Here is a 16,680-nt window from a genome sequence, read left to right as displayed (position 1 = left end):
ACAAGACTCAGAAAACTAGTCAACACACGGGCTTGTCATGTACTACACTCGTGTCAGTCGTATTGTACAGTCATGTAGTCAGAGAACGTGCGTTTCTCCTTGCCGGTGCCGGTGGTTGTGCTTTGAGAAAGAAAATTTTAGTTTTCCGCTCCCACCTCATTATTTTATGCTACAGCGATGAGTGCACAACCGTGACAAGTGACAAAACAGCGAACGGCTCCCGGACGTAGAACTTTCAGATTCCGTAGCGTTGCGAGCGAAGAGTCGTGCCCGTGGTTCAAAGAGCCTGCACTGTTCTCCAATTGAGTAGTCCGAAATATGCCAAGTTCGCTCCAAAACATCACCATGTGGCAGGCTACTGGAGTCTAAGCGAATCGGTATAGAACAACATTTAGAGCACTGAGTGACTCGCATCACTCTTCTCCATTTTGGCGACTCTGCAATATCAGCCTCGTCTGCAATAGCTGCTGCTTCTTCATCAGTCGGAAACGCAGTAGCGCTCGCTCTACCGGCCCGCGCGGCCATTTCTTCAGCTGAATACCGAGGTTCTCAGGCCCAGACCGAACTCATGAAGGTCAGCCATGGCTGCATCCTCACTCTCACAAGGAGTTACGTCTTCGGGGTCGCTTGCACCACCTAATATCGGTCGCCAAATCATCTGAAATAGCACTGACACTATTGCTTTCACGCACTCCTTTTGACCTAGCTGCACGCTATGACGTTGCAGAGGGTGTGGTGCGGCCGCATGACGTCATGGCGCAGCCCCCGAAACTCAGTTTTTCAAACGGAAATATCTCGAGAACGCTTTGTCGGAGACACGTCGGACCAACACCATTCGACTCAGCGCCCGAAACTCTACCGACCCTGAAATATAAATTTTAACCGGACTTCCCCTTTAACCCTTTGAGGCCCATAGTACGGCTATATCCGTACCAGTGTACAGTGCATACTTTTCAAAGCGCAACCTGGCGTAACTCGGCCGACCCTTACCCGAATTGGACAATCGAAAGGACTATCGACATAAAAATTGTCTCGGCTATCGGCTCGAAAAAACCCCGAAGGCGATCCGAGGTCGGTGAGCGAAGTTATGAGACTCGAACTAAATTCGCTCAGCAGAGTCACCTCGGGCGCGTGCATTTTGAACTCGTTTTGGGGTTTTTCCCTGACTCGCGGCCCACGCCACAGTCACAGATAGTTCACGTCATCGCAAAGGCATGTTCCTCAGCTCTCATGTAAAAAAATCTGAGCAATCTGCGATACATTTTCTTGAAATGGCAGAGAATTTGAGTTGGGCGCTTGCAATGCTGGCTTTGGAGCGCCGAATCACGCTGCGACACTGATTCTGTGGATTCAATGATGGATTGCTGGCTATCGCTGTGTTCCACTGGCCAAGAGCTTTCCAGAAAGCCCAAGGTCACCAAAATCGACCAAAGGGCACCAAAGTTACGACCAGATAAGTAACTGGGCTCGCGCATGCAGTGCATTTCTTGAAATAATTGTGGGCCCTAAAGGGTTAACCCTTTATTACCGGATTACTAGCACAGCATGCACCAGAATTACGAATGTCAGCATAATTTTCAACTTCACCAGGTCATAACTTTGGTCTCCTTCGCTTGATTTGCACGATCTAGGGCTCGTTGGAAAGCTCTTGACGAGAGTAACGCCATGGTATCTAGCTCCATTATCCAGTCGCCACAAATCAGGCACGGTAACACAGCAAAGTCGTCTCCAAGCCTGATATGCAAGCAAATTCGTCCCATCAACGCCATTCCACTCTCCTGCATCGTAGAACGCTCAAATTTGTTTGAGACAATTCAAAGTTCAGCCGACTACGTCATAATCATGTTCTCAGTCGCTCAAAGAGCACACGACAAGGGATTTCCCCCAAAATGGCGAAGTGATCGATCAAACATTTGAATTTGCCAAGGTAAGAATATGGTCCGCGATATCTCTGGCGTCCGACATCGTAACTCTTCGGCAATTGTTGCATTGGATAGCTCGGAGTTTCCGCTACCAAATAGACTCTTCGATTGTTGAATTTGCACGAGAAACGATGGAGTTACGAAGATATTACTGGTCTGCAGACTTTCGCAGGCAGGCAGGAATGAACTCGGATGGAGAGCCAAGGGTTATTTATAAAAGTATAAAAGGACCTGGAAACTACAAGTCACACTATAGTGTCCACTAACACCACCAGTTACTAAACAATCAGCTCATGCGATAACATTGCACGCCCAGTTAGTTGTAGAACGTCAGTACCGTCGGTCAGTGTCGTACAATGTCTATCGCATGAGCTGATTGTTTAGTAACTGGGGGGGGGGGTGTTAGTGGACACTATAGTGTGACTTGTAGTTTCTTGGTCCTTTTTACTTTTTATGAAAGTCTGCAGGCCAGTAATTAATGTACTCTGGTATGAATTTACTATTGCTGATATTATCAGATATGCATTTTGTTTTCCTGCAGCGTGTAACGCCGGCTGGAGTGACTGTAGCCACGCATAAGATGATGGTCACGTTGAATAGCACTGAAGCTGTGTAAGTGAGCAGCCTTAGTGACTGTGTAGTGCACCTTCTGCACGCCTGCCACGCGGGGGGGGGGGGGGGGGGGTCTGACTTTGACAGATTAGACGGCACATGCGAGCTCCGGAATTCCGGGAACTGTTGCTTGGTTGCTGGGCTCTTGACTAGGGTTAGACTGCTATTCTTCTTTACAAGGGCAAACCTCACCCAGGCTGTTAGAGGTGCATTTGGAAAGTGACACTAAATGCTATCACAAGGCGATTTCATGGCTAACAACAGTTACAGTAGATAGTACACACACACACACACACACACACACACACACACACACACACACACACACACACACACACACACACACACACCTTTGGACCTTTGGAAAGCCCATCGCCGAAGGCGATGATAGCTATTAGGCGAGGCAGTAGTTCTTGTGTCGGGATAAATCATTCGGACGGCGAAAGTCGCGGCCGCAGACACAGACGAACACTCTTGGTTGGGGCTGGCTTGGTGGCTGCCGACGGCTACGTTCGCGCCAGTCCCTCCGGTCCTGAGCAAGGTGGTACCATTGCGCCTCCGGGATACCGGTCGCACGCAGGTCTGAAGCTGCCACATCTCTCCAACGACGCTTGGGTCCATGGCGGGGCCGCGTGTTAGTGCCCTCCGCAAACAGGATCTGCTTTGGCAACCTGGCACACACACACACACACACACACACACACACACACACACACACACACACACACACACACACACACACACACACACACACACACACACACACACCCGTTGTATGCTATGCATTTTCTAGCTGGCCCTTAGCTGCTGTGTCATCGTTTGAAGAATTCAAAGCTCTTCTTTTACATGTATTTACACAGGCGACAATAAATGTATTCTCAACTGTGTTAGTAAAATGCTTTTGTTTTATAATTATGTATTTTCTCGCGACTTGGGTAGTGTGTACGATATGTGCTTCAATTATGTGTTGTGTGTTCTTGTGTGCATGTACAGTATGTTGACGAATTGGCCTGACACCATCCAGATGAACATCGTGAGCCGGGAAAGTTTGGTATGCTGCTTGCCTTGCTCCCCTGTGTGTTGGTGTTCACCTAAATGAAGTTAGAATGCATTCTCAACCTGGGAAATTAGTACAGTTGAAATTACCACTTCAGAGGTGATAATCGAAGAAGTTGGCTGCTCCCAGCGTGGAGCTCACACTCCCTGCCCTTACGTGTATGCTGCATTTTGTGCCGTTTTTGAGGTATTTGTTGTGCTAATACGTGTAGACGATGTTCTATGCCTGTGCTGGTGCTAACGACACTGCAGACGCGCATACCTAACGCACTGTTGCGTCAAGCGTGGCAGGTCATGATCAAACCCACTCTGCGGGACCAAGACGTGTTTATGCGCTTGCACCGCATCATGGTGGCTGATAAGGTGAGAAGCGGAGATAATGCTGTTGCTGTCACCGCTGCTGCTGTCACTGGTGTCCTTGTTGTTGGTTGTGAACTTGTGATAGTCTACTGAAGGTGTGCAAAGTGCCACTGCTGGAACCTCTGTTGCTTCTTGTTTAGAATGGCATATTACATGGAAAACTATAATGTGGATTAACCCACAACTTACAAGCGTGTACCTGCCACCACACACCCAAGTGTGTGTGTGCACAAACCCGCTAGGCCTTACGGCTAAGCACAATGATATTATTTATACCTCACTCCATATACACCCACAGTCTTTGGCATGCCCTCCCTTAGTGGTGTATATATCTCCATATACACCACTAAGGTAAGTTATCAGTAGTTGTCGGCGAGGAACAAGCCATTAGGAGGCCACACACGGTGAATATGGAGAGGTATAAATATAATTATAACAAAGGGACCTCGTGTAAAGTAAAGTAAATTATCGTGTCCGTTCCCGAAGGGAACTCACGACGGCCGCTAACACCCGGTAAACCCTAGCGGCAGATACAGCGCCTAACGGTGGGGGTGAGTGGATAAGTCTCACAACCACTGGCACAAGTGCCGAGAACGACCCCGTGTAGGAGGTCTATACGTATACACACGCTATACATACGCATGTACTCCGCATTGCAATATGCTTGCAAGCTTTGCTCGTACCTGCACACCAAGCAGAGAACCTAGTTGTGGGGGTTTGCCATTATATTTTTTCACATTTGTCACTCTTTGAAAATTCACCAAGGATAGCAAATTGCCGTGTACCGCAAAGAGCCATTGGACATAACAAGCCAATGCATGGGTCGTAATTCTTATCGCCGCATAGTACGGCAATTTGCCACAAGCACAATTGACAAACATGTCACTCGGCAACAGCAAACGGTTGCGCGTTACAGGATTGGCCTGGCAACTTCAAACAGGCACAATTGACAAACGTGGTGCCCGCTGGGCAATTTCAACAGGAATGCAACAATGCAAGCACGGCCCCGGCAACAGCAAACAGGAACGCCGTTACAAACATGGTGCCCCGGCAAACTCAACGGGAACACACCAATACAAACACGGCCCCGGCAGCAGCAAACGGAAACGCCGTTACAAACACGGTGCCCCGGCACACTCAAAGGGAACGCACCAATCCAAACATGGCCCCGGCAGCAGCAAACGGAAACGCCGTTACAAACATGGTGCCCCGGCAAACTCAACGGGAACACACCAATACAAACACGGCCCCGGCAACAGCAAACGGAAACGCCGTTACAAACACGGTGCCCCGGCACACTCAAAGGGAACGCACCAATCCAAACATGGCCCCGGCAGCAGCAAACGGAAACGCCGTTACAAACATGGTGCCCCGGCAAACTCAACGGGAACACACCAATACAAACACAGCCCCGGCAACAGCAAACGGGAACGCCGTTACAAACACGGTGCCCCGGCAAACTCAACGGGAACACACCAATACAAACACGGCCCCGGCAACAGCAAACGGAAACGCCATTACAAACACGGTGCCCCGGCAAACTCAACGGGAACGCACCAATACAAACTCAGCCCCGGCAACAGCAAACTGGTACGCCTTTACAAACATGGTGCCTCGGCACACTCAAAGGGAACGCACCAATACAAACACGGCCCCGGCGACAGCAAACGGGTGACGCCGTTACAAACATGGTGCCACTGCAAACTCAACGTGAACGCACCAATACAAACACGGCCCTGGCATCATCAAACGGGAACGCACCGATACAAGCTGGCCTGGCAACTTCAAACATGCACAAGCGACAAACTACGGCACCCAGCCACAGCAAATGGGTACACTGTTACAACATCCGTCCACCACATCAAGATGCCGCTGCCACAACATTGTAGCAGCAACACAGCAGACATGTGTATGTGGCTCTCCTGGCACAGAAAGCTATGGTAAAGGGGAGGGAGAGAGAGAAAATACCAGGCTGACAAGGAAACTGCATCCTTGTTATCCTCACTCAAGGATGCAGTTTACAGGGTTATGAGCCGTTCCACGCCCGATTGGTTGAGAGACTCACCTCCTCTCCCCTGACTCACTTGTGCCAAATGTTGCAAGATATATCTGTATGTCATAATCTTCAAAAGGAAAGGCTTATGATGGCATTGGATCTTCCTGTTGTGGATATAGACATATTATACAGTCGTCCCTCTCTAATCCGGCACTTGTTTATCCAGCACCCTTGCAAACCAGCACACTTTCTGGCAAAACGGATTTTTTCAGTTCATTTTCTGCGCTTTAGTCCGGCACTTGAATTCCGCCTCCAGCAGCGATTTTCCGCAACAAATCGCTCAAACTGCACATAATTCGGTTTTCTAATCCAGCAGTTGTACATCGCATACCGTACCGGAGCACAGCTATGTCAGTTTGGTCAGTGCATGAACTACTTATCAGGGAGCATTCTACACATGTAACATACACTTGGGAATATCCTATGCACTGTATAGACATGCACTCCACAAAGTACTTGGATTGACACGAAAAATCCCTGCGCTTTGACGTACGACACAAACATGTATGTTAGTAGGTGGGCCGGGTTGGAGGACAGGATTTGATAATCCAGCACCCTTGTTTATCCAGCAGAAAATGCCGTTGCAAAAGGTGCCGGATTAGAGAGGGACGACTGTAGTGTTGGTTGCCACTGGTTCCGGAAAGTTGAACTTCTTCAATAATTCCCTTAGCTAGCTGCTGTTAGATCACCTTGTCATAACTCTCGAGCAGTTGTCCATCTGTAGCGAGTCGTTCGGCCAGTGATTTCATTCGGCCAAGGGCTAAGCCGTAGTTGCTGGGAAGTTGATCTTTGGTGTCATCAGGCTTCCATGGCCATTGGATGGAATACCTGCCATCGGAATATTCCGTTGTCTTGCAAAATTGCGCCAGTGCGACTTCGTCATCATTCGTGTAGGGTGAATCCTTGATTCTAATATTCTCCAGTTGCCAGAATTGAGACAGTGCGCTGTCATCTGTGTTACGGTTGGAGACGCTTGCAGCACCTGAGAAAATTGAACCTCTGCTGGTAACCACCAGGGAGGTCGTGTCATCGTTGCTGCATTCATCCGGTAGTGATCTGCAGCCGGTGAGAAGATATCCGAATTCGGAGGAGACTAGCTTGAGTCCTGATGGCAGTATTATAACATTATTGCCCACCAGTTGCCAAAAGTAGTCAGCACCGATTAGAAAGTCGATGTTGACAGTTCCATTGCGTGAGGAACAGAATCTGCTAGCGCTGTTGGAGACAGCTGTTCAAGGAACGCCAAGTCGGTCTGTTGCACGGCTTGTTTCACAATTGGATTGGTTATGGTAGGCAGAGTATTTACCATTATCTGTGCCGTGTTAGTCTCGGAGGTTGACAGCGAGTTGGAACGATTGCGAATTGAAGCTCTTGGACTTAGTTGCTGCCATGGTGTTCAGGTAGAGCCCCTCTTGATTCTCGACCGGTAGCTGGAGTCGTTTAGCTAGAGCTGCAGTGATGAACGATCGTTGGCTGCCACTGTCCAGTTGTGAGTTCACCGTGACCTTCTTCCCGCAATGGTCAATCACTTTACACTTAGCGGTTTGCAGCATGGCTGACTGAATAACTGCTTTCAGTGTTGAGATGCTCGTGGTGGCTAGTTCCGTGGTTTCATCTGGAGTTGCCGTCGGCTCTTGGCTTGACATCTCTGCCGGTGACAAAGCTGCGATTGCTATTGCCGCTGCCTGTAGACTGCCATTGGCCAGTGAATTTGGTTGTTGGTGTTTCGGACCTTCGTCTGCTGGATTATATTGTTGACCCTTCTTGGGACAAATTGCACGACTGTGGCCTGTTCCGCTACAGTGGTAGCAATTTCTGCAACAGTGTGCACAATTCCTTGCGATATGGCCTTCTTTGAGGCACACAAAGCACCTACGTAGGGACAACAGTTGATTCTTCCTGGAATCCAGTGTTGAGTAGTTGGTACACTCACTCATCACTGAAATGGCTTGACCGGCAGAAGACGGAGGACGGTTCTCTTCTGGGGCTTGCCTGGCTGGATACAAATCCCATTGTTGGTGGACGATGGTATTGTTGCTGGTGTCCATGTATCTTAGGCTGAGGTGTCTGGCTGGTGTTGTCGGCGAACTGACGAACTGTGTTCTGCATTGCTACATACTTCGCTAACATCTCCCGTACTGTTTTGACCGTCCGTGGCACAGTATGGTCGGATCTCTGCTCCTCCAGTTTGCTGACGAGCTGGAAGGGGAACTTCGAGAAGAGTTGCTGAATGAGGCGGCGCTGAGTATCCAGGTTCTCTCCCTGAGCTTCCAATTGACGAAGGAGTTTCTCCATTTGGTCAATGGTAGCCTTCACCTCAGTAAACCTGATATTACATCATGGCAGCTGTGCCAGTTTACGATACAGTGTTGCCACTATCAGCTCAGGCTGTCCAAATTTGTCCTTCAGCATTGTAACTACGATAGGATAGTTAGCTGCTGTTACTAGAATGCCTTCGATGGCTGCTGCAGCAACACCTGTCAGCACGCTTTTGAGGTACGTGAATTTTGATACGTCCGGCAACGATTGGCGAAGACCAACAGAGGACTCAAATGTCTGCCAGAATTCTGGCCAGTCCATGATGTCTCCATTGAACTGAGACAGTTTCAGCTGTGGGAGTTTCACCACTGGACTGGAGCGTGCAGCTTGCATGGTTGCTACTGCTGCCTGTGCCGCCACGTCAATGGTGGACAGTGTTGCTGGTGTACTGTGGATACTGACACTTGACGATGCTCGTCGGATGCCATCTACACTGATCATAGCTGGAGACTAGTCCTGGTCTCTAGGATCTTCTTCCAGCTGCACTGCTGTTTGTTGATGCGCCTCCTCATCAACTACTGGTATGTCCTCAGTGGCACTGGCACTACTGTTGGTGGCATCCACTGAAGTCACTGAGGCTTTCTGCTGCTGTTGCTGAGCAGCCAGAATTGCGGATTGGGATGACGCTTCACTTTCTCCTCTTCAAATACGACTTGGTCGACAGCTAGTTGGGCATCTTCAAAAATACGCCAAGACACATTAAATTCACGCTCCCACTCTTCTTCTTCGTCATGGACGCTACATCTTTCTAAGTCGTCCAGGACATCGAATATCTCATCCTGGATGAGTCGGATTTCCCGTTTCAACTGTACGGCATCGTCAATCTGGGGCTGAAGCCTCTTTGGATCAATCCTCACTTTCACATAGCTTTCTTTTCTTTCTGTTGTTTTTTCCAAAATGTACGTAGTACATGCCTTGATCCGCTCGCACCGTCGTATTCCCCGACGTCGACGCTTCTGCGCGTCCTTGATGGCCTGCAGGCCTTTCTTCTGGAAGTCATCTTCCGGACTTGTTGTGGCTGTAGCACAACCTTTACTAGTACGATTTGAGTCTTCACTTGACATCATATGCTATATCCTGGTCACAGCACCATGTCATGAACGGACATAAACGAGGGAAAAAGGGGGGTCTAAAATACTATTACTACTGCACTCCAAGGCAGTTCAACGGTGGCTGCGATCACAGTCCCTCGTCTCCGTCGTGAGAACATCAAAAACTCATCATATCAAGTGCTATTTATCGAAAACACTGTAACGAGAAGAAGGTCTAACCAGACACAACTTCCAAACTAAAAAACCAAAAACTAGACCAAGAAGAAAAACTGTTCTCCGCTCTAAAACACGGTAAACGATTATGACGTCAGGCGTCCAAAAGGAGCGAAAGTTGAACTCCAGTTTGAACTTCCAACAGATATGGCAGTTGGGGTCAAAGCACGCGAAATGTGTACAATAATGCACGAAGTGGGAAAAGAGGGTCACATGTGGGCTAGGCCTAGGAGAGATTCACTACGCAGTTCACTCACACCAAATAGGGCCTAGAAGAAAACAGCAGAGCACCGTGTTACAAATACAATGCCGGCCGTGTGCCCTAAAACACATAATCAAAGCTAATTCAATGTCGACAGGCAGTCTCTTTTCCGAATCTTGCCAAACGTACTGTATGCAGCTTTGCCACCAGGCGTTGTGAACGCCTGGTGAACAAGCTTCTTCGTAGTGATACAGGGCAAATACATGTAGGTTGGTACTGGCTTGTTGTGCCCATGTGGAGGTGCAAGTTAAGGGAGGCCATGAACTGTAGCATAATGCTCAGACTATAACATGCTTCAGCTCCACAACGTCTTCCACCGGCATTCCAGAGTTCATTCCCTTCCTGTGTTGGGCTGATTTCACTTGCACTGACAGCAGCCTGCGCAGATTTCAGCACCCAGGGCTTGATCCTGGAAGCATATACAAAGACTTCCTGACATTCATGTACATGACTTCCACACCACCACTGAGATAGTCTGTACTTCAGTAGTTCAGAGTAGTATTGTTGAGCCCCATCTATCACATCTCCCAGTATGCTGGACGCGCTGGGTAGCCTCACCACGTCTCCTGAGCACGTCTAGCTTTCCGCCTACACACAAGCAGCGCTCTGACTTGGTCAGGACCTGCGCTGTATGCGCTGAAAGTGTAAGCAAGGTTTCAAGTGCCACGCTCTTGAAACAGCACCAGCGCGGAACAACTACAGCCCTTGTCAAACTTACTTGTCGTGCGCCTCCTGGATTGTAGACAGTACTTGAACCGATTTTTCTTGGTCTGCAGTCTGCACTCTGTTTATTGCCGGCATTGAGGGGCTGTGCTGGTGGCAGAACTGACGCCTGATCGAAATTCTCCTCCGCATCGCCGTCCAGCTCGATCAGCGTTGCGTCCTGCGATTCCACATCCGACTCTACTCGGCACTGCTGTCATCAGAACTGTGATTGGACCAGGCCAAAAAATGACCATTCATCGTGAAGGAGTTCGGATGAAACCTCTGGGGAGAAGCCCACAGCAATTTGAGCTAGCGACCGTCTTCTACTTCGTTCCGCCATGACTCTCACCTTGTGATCTTCAAAAATCGACAGACCGTGACGTTTTGTTCTTTTTCTCGAAAAAATTACGAAGCACCTAAGGTTGGTTTTCGCAGAGCGCGGGTCAATTACTGATATGCATGATGAGACCAATACAGGTCTACTCTCCATATAACGTAATCTCTGGGACCACGCAAACATTATGTTATATCGAGAGTTATGTTATGTGGAAAACCGTGTGTAAAATACAAGATGCACCTCAAAATGAAGGGTATTACAAGGCGGGTTCAACCGTGCAAACATATACACACTGTACCACCATCGACATCAGATACCATCAATGCCGCAGAATATATGCACATAGGACTAAACTGGCTAGCTACGGCTACAGCTTGATTGTGCCGCGCACGTGAATCTACGTTGTATCGAGAGTGTACACGTCGGGGACTGCGCCGTAGGGTGCGTTATGCCGAGGTTTACGTTATGTAGGACTAAACTGGCCTAAACTGCCTAGCTACAGCTACCGCTTGATCATACTGTCCACGTGAATTTATGTTGTATCGAGAGTGCGCACGTCGGGGACCGCCGTAGCGTGTGTTATGTCGAGGTTTATATAATGTAGGATTATGTTGTGTAGAACAACATTTGTATGGGAGTGATGCTGTTTCGGCGCGGGATTTGACTTTTTTATGTACTAACGAGGTTTATGTACAAGTGAGAGTTGTATTATCGAGAGCAGACCTGTACTGTGCATATGCCCGCGTGGGCTAACTTGGCTTTGATACTCAAAGCCAGCATTTTGTGTTGTGCGTCTTTCAGGCTGGAGTGTGTTCCATTACAACCGGACCAACAGCGCAGGATGCGCAGGCTATGGTTGTGGCGTTCAGTGAAAGAAAGAAGTGCTTCATTGGCCTACTGCCCCATAACCATGTAAGGTGTTTAGGCAGTTATTTAGGGGGGGGGGGGGGTGCATGCTTGAATGTGTATGTTTGCCAGTTTTGCTCACTCTGGAGTTGCTACTTAACCCTTTTCCTGTTTTATGACGAGTATACTCGCCATGCAGACCCCATCTCGTCTGGGCAATGACGAGTATACTCGCCATGCAGACCCCATCTCGCCTGGGCAATGACGAGTATACTCGCCATGCAGACCCCATCTCGCCTGGGCAATGACGAGTATACTCGCCATGCAGACCCCATCTCGCCTGGGCAATGACGAGTATACTCGCCATGCAGACCCCATCTCGCCTGGGCAATGACGAGTATACTCGCGCTATACTTTGTGTACAGTGCACATACCGTACACACTGGATAGATCACTGTACAAACAGTCATAGCTCTGGAACGGAATATCGCATCGCCATGATAATAACTCATTGGAACGGTCTTGGAAAGGGCTTTCCAGAGATGTTTTCGATGGGGCGATAGCTCAACCAATGATCGCGTGGCGATAAATTGAACACACGATTTCGATCTGCACATTTTTCTTAGGTTCCGTCCGACGATTTTTTTGCGACTTTCAAGGCATTCAAGTGGATTTCCCAATGACATGTCAAAGGCAACATGACGAATGAGTACATCGTTTGAATTGCTTGAATCTCATGAGTTTGGTGCAGTTTGAATCGTATTACTACGTTGGGTATGAGCCCTGAACTGAAGGAAATTGTTGTGCGAGGTCTTGATGCCAAACTGGAGCACGATAGGGACACTGTTGGTGAGGCTATATTGTAGGGCATCCTTGGGGTGCTGTATGCTCGCAAAGCACGTGGAAGATGACGAGCAGGAAACGATCTTTCCAGTAAGTATTATTATGGCATGGTTGGGAGGGCAATAATGGATTTTCACAATTTTTCAGTGCCCGACAAGTGAGCCCGATGGCTCACTTGGAGGGCACTGGAAATCTATTATTGCCCGACCAACCATGCCATAATGGATTTATCACTTTCAGCCTAACAATACTGAATACACTAACCTGAAAGAATCCATGAAAGCGTTGGACTGATCTATTGCCCGCTCATACAGATCAGTGATAGGCCCGATCCAAGGAAACAGTCACGTGACATGTGATAAGGCTGCATTCACACACGGTACCAAACCACATGCATACCTCATCAGTCATGTTCTTTCAAGTGCCCATAGAAACACGCGCGGGAAGTGAAAAACCACATATACAGTGCTGGCAACTGAAATCCGACCCCCTTGCCGGCGCGGCGGGCCGGCAAGGGGGTCGGATTTCAGTTGCCAGCACTGTATATGTACGTTGAAAGCAATCCTGGAGCCGCTTTGAAGGCAACTTTGAAAGCGGATTTTTTCGTTTTGTTTTCAGGCAATTTTGAAACAAGTGGTAGATGTGCCATCTGCGAAAGCGTGCGGTATGTGAAGCTAGTCTGGCGCAAAAATTCAAATTTGCCGCGCCTCACCATGGATATCTGGTTACGTGGGCCACTTTTTACGTGCATGGCATGCAACTGCATTTTCTGTGTGAACGCATACTTGTTGCAAGTGGTTTGTACGAGGATTTCCACTAGAGTGTTTGTACTGTGTGTGAATGCAGCCTATTTAAAGCCATAAAAAAAAGTGAAAATCCGTTAACCCTTTTACGGTCTCACATTTGAAAATCGATCACCGGTGATCGATTTTCCAAACTATCGTAACTCAGTCAATTTTTGAGCAAATTCGAACATCTAAATATCTGGGTTGAAGAGAAAGCTCCAGGCTATCCGTAGGAACAATCCCCGAAGCGATAGAGTGAACGGCTGCGATGCTACGAAGCTCGCGATCTGCGTCACGGCTCATTTACGATTTGAGTGGGCGAGCTGGGTCTTGAGGACGGGTTTTTCCCTTTGCAGCTAGCTGTCGCCATAGAGACACGGATTCAAATGAGAGTATGGACTCGCAGCACTCCTCCCAAAAAATATGAGCTCGATGTGAGCAAGGAGAGGGAAATGGCTGTTGAATCTTGTTTCTCGTCGTGAATCAAGCACTAGGGCGATGTCGCTGCGCTGCAGCGCTGGATCCACGGCACGCTTGGTGTCGAATTGTAGCTCTTGTCCAGAGCTTTCCAGAGAGCCCAAGATCACGAAAATCAGCGAAAGGAAACTGAAGTTATGGATGAATCAAGGTACGAAATTGTTGAATTCTGTAAATAGCCTCATTTTGACTGGATTCTGAGACCGTGAAAGGGTTAAGAAACAATAATGGTGTGACAATGTGTTTGTTGCTACCTCCACAATTGTACTGATGCACTGAACCACAGTGCCCAGACACAGTAAATGCACTGTGACCCTGAAAGGGTTAATAGCACATTAGAGATTGCGGTAATGTAGGTTAACACATTTCACAAGCCATTACTTCACACGCGCTCCAGTGGCCTTCAGAGAGCCCGCAAATCCCACGCTATTCATTGATGCATGTCAAGCGACACTTGCATGCGCGCCGCGGTTGTACGCAACATGCGTACGCCGGAACTCACCTGAACTCGCCAGCCAGCCATATGCGGCTGCAGCACACATCGGAGGTGAACCCGTATGTTCCGTAACGCATACACTATACTTGGCGCTGACCGCTTTGCTACTTCACGTTTGCCTTGCTTGGGTCGTTTACTGACCGGCGCCGTTTTCGCCATTGCAATGGAAAAGCTAGTTTCTGTGTGCCTGGCTAGTGAGAAGTGTGCAGAGCCACACTGTGACTACCGGTGTACTGTACCACTTTCGATACATTAATCGTGACGTCGGTTCTTGTTTTTACATACAGTCTGAGTAATATGGTCCATTCTCGCATGCTAGATGAATGCTTCATCTGAGCATCTTTGAGCAGCTGTTTTTCGTCTTTCTTACATCTTCTTTTCCTGATTGTCTGTATCCTGTTCTGCAGCAACAATTTCTAAATCACCTGAAAGTAAGGGGCCGTCCTTAATTATCAATCTTTACACAAAACGAAAATAGTTTCGTCTATGGGTGGGGGTGGGTTCAGGGATGTGGATGGTTGGGGGAGGGTCATAAGACTCGTACCTTAACTTTTTTCGTTTCGTGAAAATTTTCGATAATGCTGAATGGCCCCTATAAGTCTGCATATTTTCGTGTGTGGACTGAACTTAGTACTGGTGACTATGCTCCATAGAAAAGGAGGGCATCTTGCCCCTACTCCCCTTGCTTTTACATGCACTTATACTACAGGTGGAATCCTGATAATTCGAACCCAAAAAACTTCTAATTATCCGGGCATTCTAGTTATCCAAACCTGTACCCACAACACAATATGCATGTCAAAATGCTCTCATGGTCACGCAGAGTTGTGCTGTACACATTAGGCCAAGTAAAAAAAAAAAAAAACAGTGATTGTTTATCGTCCGCGCCCGCCTCGAGTTTTCGCCCTCCTGGCCAAATTATTTTATTTTTAGTTCCGGTAAATGTACTATATGATTGTACTGTGATCTACACCTATACGGCCTCTAATCAGCGTGGCTGTAGATCTTGATAGGCGAAGTCCGAAGCTTGAAAAGTGAAAGAAATTATCAGCTGCCTGATTTTCTTTGGTGTCCTACTTTGGTTGTTGTGTTTCACTTTTCCTTATTTGCATCCTGAAAATTACCGCGCTGAACTTGATCGCGCTGTACTTCTTCGCGCTGTAAACTACCGCGTCTTACTTTTTCGTGCTGAGTTGCTGGCGCTGTACTTAACTGCGCTGATAGTCGCGGTGCTGAAGAAGCTGGCGCTGTGAAACCATGCGCTGAAGTGCTGGCGCTGAAATGTATCGCGCTGAAACGGTGGCACTGAAGTGGCAAGTCACCTACATCTAGACGTCTAGGGGTTGCGAACACGTACCATACAGCCATACGTGCAAAATGAAAAATAAAATAAAATCTCATAAAAAGGACACATTTCAGGCTCATTACGAACATCTTGAAAGTTTTCACAAGTATACTTTCAAGCCTTCTCATCAGGTGAAATACAGGCAAGGAAAAAGGAACAGGAACAGTGGATTAAGTATAGTAAGGAGGTGGTAAAACAGCGCAAAGAAGAAGATAGCTAAAGTAAACAGCGAAAATGTACACATAGCAATAATGACACAAAGGTGCAAGTGCGAGAAAACTCAATAAGCGTGACATGTCGTGCGGCAACAAGAGACAACCACTGGACATAACTAACTGGACATAACTAACGAGGTTTTGACGACCTACCTAACAGCTTAAGTGTGAATTTAATTTGCTTCTGCTTGCAAAGGTTGGGTTTCTTTGTGTGGATGTATACGGCTTCCAAAACGTTCAGCAATCTAGCACTGCGTACACGTGACACAATCGAAAAACAATCATCTGAATACACAACACGACAATCAGGATGCTCAAACAAATGACTAGCAATGGACGACTCATACTTATCAGAACTAACATCAGCACAATCAGCATGTGCGGTGGACACATCCGATATCACATGGCTAGTGGAGTGGACCCTAGCCGTTGCCTCTGTCACACTTAGGCTGTTAGGTAGGTCATCAAAACTTCATTAGTTTTGTCCAGTTAGTTATGTCCAGTGGTTGTCTCTTGTTGTCGCACTACATGTCACGCTTATTGAGTTTTCTCGCACTTGCACCTTTGTGTCATTATTGCTATGTGTATAGGGCACGCATTTTCGCTGTTTACTTTAGCTATCTTCTTCTTTGCGCTGTTTTACCACCGCCTTACTGTACTTAATCCACTGTTCCTGTTCCTTTTCCCTTGCCTGTATGTCACCTGATGAGAAGGCTTGAAAGTATACTTGTGAAAACTTTCAAGATGTTCGTAGTGAGCCTGAAGTGTGTCCTTTTTAT

General features: G+C 47.9%; 1 protein-coding gene across 4 annotated transcripts in view; it reads left to right on the top strand.

Moving 5' to 3' along the window:
- Positions 1-16,680, top strand: part of LOC135804462 (uncharacterized) — a 41,974-nt gene that overhangs the window by 18,039 nt on the left and 7,255 nt on the right. For all 4 annotated transcript variants that reach the window (XM_065318340.1, XM_065318339.1, XM_065318338.1 and 1 more), the window contains exons 16-20: positions 2,464-2,534; positions 3,528-3,585; positions 3,843-3,953; positions 11,696-11,806; positions 14,749-14,772. In XM_065318340.1, coding sequence (XP_065174412.1) covers positions 2,464-2,534; positions 3,528-3,585; positions 3,843-3,953; positions 11,696-11,806; positions 14,749-14,772 — 375 coding nt within the window. The remainder of the gene's footprint in view (positions 1-2,463; positions 2,535-3,527; positions 3,586-3,842; positions 3,954-11,695; positions 11,807-14,748; positions 14,773-16,680) is intronic.

Source organism: Sycon ciliatum, chromosome 1, assembly GCF_964019385.1.
Source record: "Sycon ciliatum chromosome 1, ocSycCili1.1, whole genome shotgun sequence".
In the NCBI taxonomy this organism is placed as follows: Eukaryota; Metazoa; Porifera; class Calcarea; order Leucosolenida; family Sycettidae; genus Sycon; species Sycon ciliatum.
Note: the sequence above shows the minus strand (reverse complement) of the source record. Positions and strands in the feature narration are given on the sequence as shown.